Genomic DNA, 8,622 nt, shown 5'->3' on the forward strand with positions numbered 1-8,622 from the left:
TAACCTTGTTGACAGGTGTTTTAAATGAGAGAAGTTTTTCGCGCGCAATTGACAGCTGAAGAACGTTGTATGAATGTTCTTGTAGATGGCAGCATTCTAGAAAAAAGCGGTAAATTCAAAATGTAAAAGTATAATTCATTTTCAATTTATGTATTTTTAATAACTTCCCGTAGGGTAAGTTATAGTAATCGCAAAAAATCGAAAATCAAAATATTATATATCTTTACGTTTCAACGTTACTTAACATTTTGGCATACATTAAAAAAAATGGATGTGTGCGGATACAAATTTTCGTCGACTATTTCGGAAACACCGATCAACCGATTTGAATAATTAAAAAAACAGTCGATTTGTATTAATAAGGAGATGTGCTGATTAGTTTTTAGCAAAGGCAGGTCTAGCCGTTCCGGAGATACGGGGCAAAAAGTGGCAAAAACGGTAACTCAGTTTTTAAGAGAACGGAGAGTCCGATTTTAATGATTCAAAAAACATTTTACTTGTATTGACAAGATGAAAAACTGATTAAATTTTTGGAAAGGCAGGTCTAGCGGTTATGGACTCTCATTAAGAATAAGTTAAAATATGTCATTTAGCGGTTTTAAAATGTTTATTGGACATATGCACATCAAATTATCAGATATTTTATAGGTTTTAATAACGTGTACACATTTTGTGTAAATTTTTTGGGGTTCCGTATCAAGATTTTTAATTACGGTACGGGAAGTTCAGTTTGCCTTAAGAGACGATGCCATGCACCACACGAGTGCAAAGGGTGTAAAAATGGTAATGAAGTTTTTAAGACAAAGCATCATCCGATTAGATTAATTCAAAAAGAGTTTGCTTGAGTAGACGGTGTGCAAACAATGCTTTTACAGAAAATTTTGTAATTTTGAAAATTTTCAAAGAAAAAAATTCAAAATTTTCATTAAAAAATCAGTCTCAAGAAATTCAAATTTTCAAAATTTTTCATTTTCAAAAAAAAACTAAACTTTGAAAATTTTCAAAATTATAAAAATTAAAAAAAGCGATTTCTTACAAAAATTTGAAAAATTTTCGAAATTTTCAATAAAATCGAATATTTTCAAATTTTCCAAATACCAAAAAAATCTGAAAAAACGTTTTTTTTTCTTAAAAAGAATCAAAAAAATTTCAAACTTCTAAAAAAATTTCTAACCTTGAAAAAAATCAAATTTAAACAAAAAATGAACAAATTTCTTGTAAACATACACTTGGGCTCGTCACCTAATTTAATAAGCACTTATAAATTTACAGTATGTATTTATAATAAATAATCTATTTGAAATTATTTAAAACAATTCTCAATGATTTTCATTCCTCAAATTTTTAATTTTAGTACAAAAAGTACCAGCAATTTGCCTTTAGGCACGATGCCATGCACCCTGTATCATTTCCTGTATCAAACTACTAAAACCCTTTAATTTATCATAAAGAATATTTATTGCAATAAAATTTTCTTTCACATATGCAAGTATAGCAAAGGCCGACAAAGTCTTGAGGCAAAATAATACTTAATACAGAATTAGAATAAAGAACTATATTCGTATAAAAACAATTAAATATCATTCTCGTTCCAACGAATATGTCTTGATAACACATTAATTAAAAACAAAAAAATAATTGCACCTCGTAACATATATGTATATATTAAATCTATGAATTAATCATTAAAAAATGCACAAAAGACGTAAATATATAACTCAAATATAATAGACGCATAAATATGTGTCTATATATATTTTTTTTAAACAATATTTAAACACATTACATCAGCTTAAATCTTGTACATATATTATTAAATATAATTCTATTTTTATATAATTAATAAACTGCATATATCATATCTCTCGTCTCAACCAGAGACACAAAAAAATATTACAAAATATTTTAAAATATTTTGAAGCTTAAAATATAATCTATCTCGTTTATACAACAAAAGCTTAAAAAAAAACATTAAACAAAATTAAAGTTTTATAACGATATAAAAATTGTATCTGAGTGATGTTGTTTTCGTTTAATTCACATGTCTATAATACTTTATCTCATATGGCTATTTCAATCAACAAAAAAACTATTATGAATTGTGTTAAATATTAAGTCGCTTTATAATAACTATTATTGAATTCTCGGTGTGAATTGTTTAATGCTGTGTTTTTTCATCAGTGGCAGTTTTTTGGCGATGATTATTGTATGAACATTTATATCAAGTTTTTAAATTTATTGTTAAGTTACACCTAAGGATTTAATGACAAAAATCTGTGCGGGATAATGGATATATATATATATATATATATATATAGATATATATATATATATATTAGGGTGGTCCTTAATATGGACATTTTCGAATTTTATTGCTCCCAAGGGCTCAAATGCTTCCAAATTAATTTCAAAAAATTCTCTAAAAGTTTCAGCTCTTAATATTAACATTTAGATAGTCCGCAATTCAATTAAAACTTTCGTATATTTATTCTAAAGTAAATTCTTGCGCCAACTGTGATAGCATTCGTGAACACAAATATTATAACCTTTAAAAATATTTATAAATCAATTAACCTCTAATTAAATCCATGTGGACTGTTTAACAAAATATTTATTTATTTGGTGATTTTGACGCTCAAATTATCAGTAATAAATTGCCATCAAAATTACAAGTCTGCTATCACAGATGGCGCAAGTCTTTACTTAATGATATATGTTATAAACAAATTTACAAAACTTTTAATTAAATTGCGGACTATCTAAATGTTAATATTAGGAGTTGAAACATTTAGAGAATTTTTATTTATTATTTTAGAAGCATTTGAGCCCCTGGGAGCAAAGAAATTCGAAAATGTCCACATTAAGGACCACCCTAATTTATATATATATATATATATATATATATATATATATATACATGTTTGGAGTATTTTGCAGCCCAATCGTCGAATTAAAAAGTTAAAATAGAAAAATTCTTTATTCTATAAAACGTTTCGACACTTAATGTGTGTCATCATTCAGTAATCGAAAAAACATATTACATAAATAACAATAGTTCATATTAAATATAAATATAAAAAACAGAAAATTATATACATAACAAACCAGAAAAAAACACAAAAATATATAAAATTTATTTTTAAGAGAGGAAATTGTTTCTCAATACTCTTTTGTTTCTTTCACCCCGCATCCACTCACTCTGCCGCACGTGCCGCGTAACCCTGAATTTATTTGCGTTACTCTTTTTATTAATTATTATTAGTTATGATGTTCTTTCGCACAAGTATTATTTTTGTGTTTTATCTGTTTTGGTATGTATATAAGTTTTTCCTTTTTATATTTTCATATTTAATATCAACTATTGTCAACTATTGTTACTTATGTAATGTTTTTCTAGATTACTAAATGATGACACACATTAGGTGTCGAAACGTTTAATAAGTTTTTTTTTGATTCGAAGATTGGTCTACAAAAGCACCTCAAATATACATACATATATATATATATATATATATATATATATATATTTATATCCATTATCGATTTCCAATTGGCAGTAAGTGTACGTCACTTGTACCTAATGCAAAAATCTTATTATTCCACTTTATCAATTAATAATAATAATATAATCGTGACCGTTTCAATAATATATATTTATTTATTTAAAATCTCTCTATTTATCATTATATTTTATCATCATCATCAACTATAGGCGTATTTAGAATTTTCTTTTACAAACTAATTCAATTATAATACATACACATTATATATGAACAAATTTTCATCAATTGGTAAACAATATTTGATAAATAGTTATCAATATTGTTTTAATGGTTCATATAATTTAATTTAATGTAAAACTATTGTACAAATTGGGTAAAAATTGGGAATATAGCTGCACTATTTAAGTATCTTTAATAGATAGAGGTAATATATATATAAATATACAAACATGTATCAGTATATTTATATATGTTTAATAAAGTAAAACCTCTGTCTATATTACAAATGCAAACACTAATGGCGAAGACTTCTCGTTAGTTTGTTCTATGGTACAAAATATGGAAGAATTCTTAATTAAAAAACATTTCCAATTAAAACAAAAACCCTATTAAATAAAAACTCCATAAGAATATAAATATAAATTTCTTGTTTTGTTTTGTTTAGTCATATATACATATATAAAGATATCAATCAATCAACGAGACATATTTTTATATATATGTATCGATAATGCATGTGAATTTTTTTTAGTTTGTTTGATTTATTATAATATCTACTTTGAAAAATAAAAAATGCAATACTCTAATACCGTCAAAGAAACAAGAATAAGCGTTTTTTTTTCAATTTCTGTCACTCATCAAGCAGAATGGCATTAATATTAATTATTATCAAATAATAGATACACCACAACATATATATATATATATATATATATATATATATATATATATATATGCATGTGTCTATTCCTATGATTATATTCAGCCCGAGATCAAGAAACCAAACAATTCATCCTCGATAATACTTAAAACAAATATAAAATATCCAATCAACTCAATACCTCGTTTAAAAAATGAATTCAATCTCTAAAATTTCCTTTACCTCGTGCCAAACATAATCCAAATTAAACGGACAAAAGTTCATCATCCTCTCTAAGTGTGCATCGATTACTTAAAAAAAAACACAAGTGGTAAAATAGTCGATTAGATTAGATTAGAGTAGAGTAGAGAAGTAAGAAATTGATTTGTTGATTTGTTGTTTGTTGTTTGTTGTTTGTTTAGTTTTAATAATAATAATAATATTAATAAAGTGTTGTCTTATTATGCCTCGATGGACTTCTTCTTTTCCTTCTTCTTCTTGAGGAACGATGGCGTCCTCAGGCCCTTCTTCTTCTTCTTGTCCTTCTTCGGGGAGTCTTCTGTCGACATTTCCTAATAATAGACAGAAAATAATATTAACATTATATTAATTTTCTCTATAAAATTTTATTATCTACATTCTTTATCTCTTTCATACATTCTTTTATCTCTTTCATACAATATCTGCCTCTTTCTTACACTATCAGTCGTCTCTTTCGTACACAATTTGTCCCTTTCACAAGTTATCTCTCTCTTTCCTACACAATCTATCTCATTCAGTCATTATCTGTTTTGAACACTATCTCTTTCACAGAAATATTTCTTAATACACCATCTATCTATTTTATACCAAATCTATTCTTGCATAGATTATTTGTCTCTTTCATACACACCATTTCTTTCTCACGCATTATAAAAGTAAAACTTCTTTATACACGACTAGGATGTAAATCCATACAAATGCAACGGAAGTGCGTTACGGCCGAGTCGGGTGCCAATGATCAATTATCATTTCTATACGGGTCGATTGTTATTGGTCGTCGTGTCACGTGAGTATGATTGCTTTGATTGTATAGTAAAAATAATAAAACAAATGAAGAATCAGACGTGTAAAAAACGTAAGTTTATTGAAGTAATTTGTATTATTCGTCGTTACCGTGTATTTTTGAAGTTATTAAAATGAAAATTATTTTTATAGGCAAGACACATACTACAGCTGCTCGAAGAATGAAACTGTATCGCCAGCGAGATAGTCAAAAAAATTCAAGCAGTCAATGAATGTATGTTAATTTTAATTACATCACAAGTGAAACAACTGTTGTCGTTCAGATGTAAAAGGTTATAATTTCATTTTACTGATTCTGAACGTGAAGTATTACAAAGTTGCATATTTTTATAAATAATTATAAATTTATTTACATTTTACAGATTTATTACTCTAAACAGGAAACCAAGCACAACAATAGTTTGTGTAGCTGCGTATCATTTATATACAGATACTTCATAATGGACCTCTATGCAATTTATTTAATGATAGTGTTAATGAAAATACTTAAGATTGTTTTATTACTGCTGTTCGTAAAATTTATTAACCAGCAATTACACACGTTTCTCTAATAAAGGTTCAACTTCTAAATGCTAAAAGTAAAGGTGGTGGTAAAGAGCTTAAATGTGATATTGTAATATCAAATACTTTATTAAAATAAAATTCAGTTTTTTTCAAGCATTACTGACTATTAAATAACTGACTATTAAAATTCCATTGTTTGTTATATAAAATCTTACAATTTCCGATTTATATTTTTTTCACTTTTGAGTCTTGTATAAAATTTTATTCAATTTTCTTCATAAATAACTTGAAAAAAATGACTACTTGTGCGAGGTACGAATTAAATTTCGTATACAATCTATCTCTTTTGTACATAAACTAATTTTCACACATTTTCTACTTTTTTTACGAACTATCCATTACATCCACAGTCTATTTGTCTCTTTCATACAAAATCTGTCTGTTTCGTACACAACCTATCTCTTCCACAGACCATCGATTTAATTCACTATGATCTTTCTTTTTCATACATTGTCGATTTTATTCGCGTTTTCACTTAACTTTATGTACTTTCACACAAATTTATCAATTTTTATACACTTGGATCTATTTGAATTGAGAAACACATTGTGAAACTCGTTCACACACTTTTCAACTCTTACACACAATCTGATTGCGATTTTTCACATTAATTCATGTATTTTCACACAAATCCATACAATTTACACATACACACGTTATCATTCTCGTAGAACGGATTTAATTAATCGGGAGAGTTCGCGATTGTCGTCGGCAACGTTCGCTCAGACATGTGACGTCATATACCCTTCCATGTTTAAACACTATATACAATGGAAAACATAAGGACTAGCAGTCTGTATAGTGTAATGTCTATGTCTTCAATGTCATTATCGATCTCTTTCACTCGTTATGTCTCTCTATTATACTTTATCAGTCTCTTTCACACGCTATCCTTCTCTATCATACATTACCGATCTCTTTCACACGGTATCCTTCTCTACCATACAATCATGCTTTCTTTCTCTTTTCTTCTACTTTTTACTTATTAATATTGTATATTATTAATAATAAAAATATTAATTATTATTTAAACTTACTTCTTTGCTGCTCTGCGAGAAGGTGCTCGGGTGTGCGTCCGAATGGTCGCCATTTAATGTATTCTCTCCTTGAATTTGAAAAAAAAAATACAACTTAATTAGTTTAGCGAATTTTATAAATGGTGAAGATGATGATGATGATGATGTGATATATATAATGATGTATAATTGAAACATGAATATATGAATTAATTTATTTATGTACATATATATGTATTTAATTAAATGTATATACATATTTTTACATGGTATAATTATTACTAAAAAAATCTATTGAAATTTTATAAAAAAAAATTATATGAAAAATGTCATCGATCTTGAAGAAGTACTAAAAAGTGTACGAAAGAGCACAAAAAGTATTGAAAAAGGACAAACGTATGTGAAAGAGCATAAACATATGTTAAAAGAGGACAAACGTGTATGATCACGATTTGAATAACTTAATAAAAATTTTTACATATTATACCATATAAAAATATCATCTCTTAATCTCTATCTTAAAAACTATAATGAAATGATGGATTCATGGATAATGGATGATAATGAAGGATGGATGATGATAATGGATAATGAAAAGACAAGCACAATGCAAAACACATAGAAAATATAAAAAAAAAATCAAAAACTCACTGTTAGACGGTTCTACAAAATAAAACAAATCAAAGAATTCAAGCACAGTGCGAAAAACAATGCAAAAAATGTTTCATGAAGATGTTCCATTCCACATTCCATTCTTGCTGAAGAGTGGAGCAGCTGTTAGTTTCATTCACCATGATAAATTAATTCGTTAATTAGTGATAATAGTAAGTAGTCAATTAGTTTTCACACTCTAGTCGCTATAGCTATAGGTAATAAAGATGTTTTGCTACATTAATAGAAGGGCTGGTGGACAGTTGCAGAAAGATAAAAACATTAATTGTAAGATATTTTGTAAAATAGTATGATAAAAGATATTTAATTGACAATAACTGCAACGAAATAGTGAAGCAGAAATTAAAACAAATTGAACATTTTTACACAAAAATTTGCAACGTACAAAATCTTACCATATCGCTCTCTTTCACACGCTTTATCCATCTCTTTCACGCGCTATCCCTTTCCCTTTCGCACCTTATTCATCCTTCTAACTATATTCATCTCTTTCATACACTATCAATCTCTTTCACTAATTATGCATCTCTTTCACACACTATCTATCTTCTTCGCACACAATCCACCTTTTTCACATCTAACGTCCAAAATATTAAAAAAAACTAGTTTTCTATCATTTTTTAAAAATTGTAATTAAAATTAATTTTCTAATAAATTTCCCGTTTATTTCCTTCACAAATTATCCATCTCCTTCACACACTATCAATCTCTTTCACTAGTTATCCATCTCTTTCACACACTATAAATCTCTTTCACTAATTATCCATCTCTTTCACACACTATCAATCTCTTTCACTAATTATCCATCTCTTTCACACACTATCAATCTCTTTCACTAATTATCCTTCTCTTTCACACCTAACGTCCAAAAAAATTAAAAAACTAGTGGGGCGCATGGCATCGTGCCTTAAGGAAAATTGCTGGAACTTCCCGTACCAAATAT

At 27.2% G+C, this 8,622-nt stretch overlaps 1 protein-coding gene across 1 annotated transcript in view; it reads right to left on the reverse strand.

The window, feature by feature from the left end:
* Positions 1–4,470: 4,470 nt before the first annotated feature.
* Positions 4,471–8,622, reverse strand: part of LOC113388029 (protein hu-li tai shao) — a gene marked incomplete in the record, with an annotated part of 94,054 nt that continues 89,902 nt past the window's right edge. Inside the window, 2 exon segments of the mRNA XM_026625441.1 lie at positions 4,471–4,934; positions 7,029–7,096. Coding sequence (XP_026481226.1) covers positions 4,824–4,934; positions 7,029–7,096 — 179 coding nt within the window.

This window comes from Ctenocephalides felis, unplaced genomic scaffold (genome assembly GCF_003426905.1).
Source record: "Ctenocephalides felis isolate EL2017-DRISC unplaced genomic scaffold, ASM342690v1 CF-g0.4_SCAFFOLD_03572, whole genome shotgun sequence".
Lineage (NCBI taxonomy): Eukaryota > Metazoa > Arthropoda > Insecta > Siphonaptera > Pulicidae > Ctenocephalides > Ctenocephalides felis.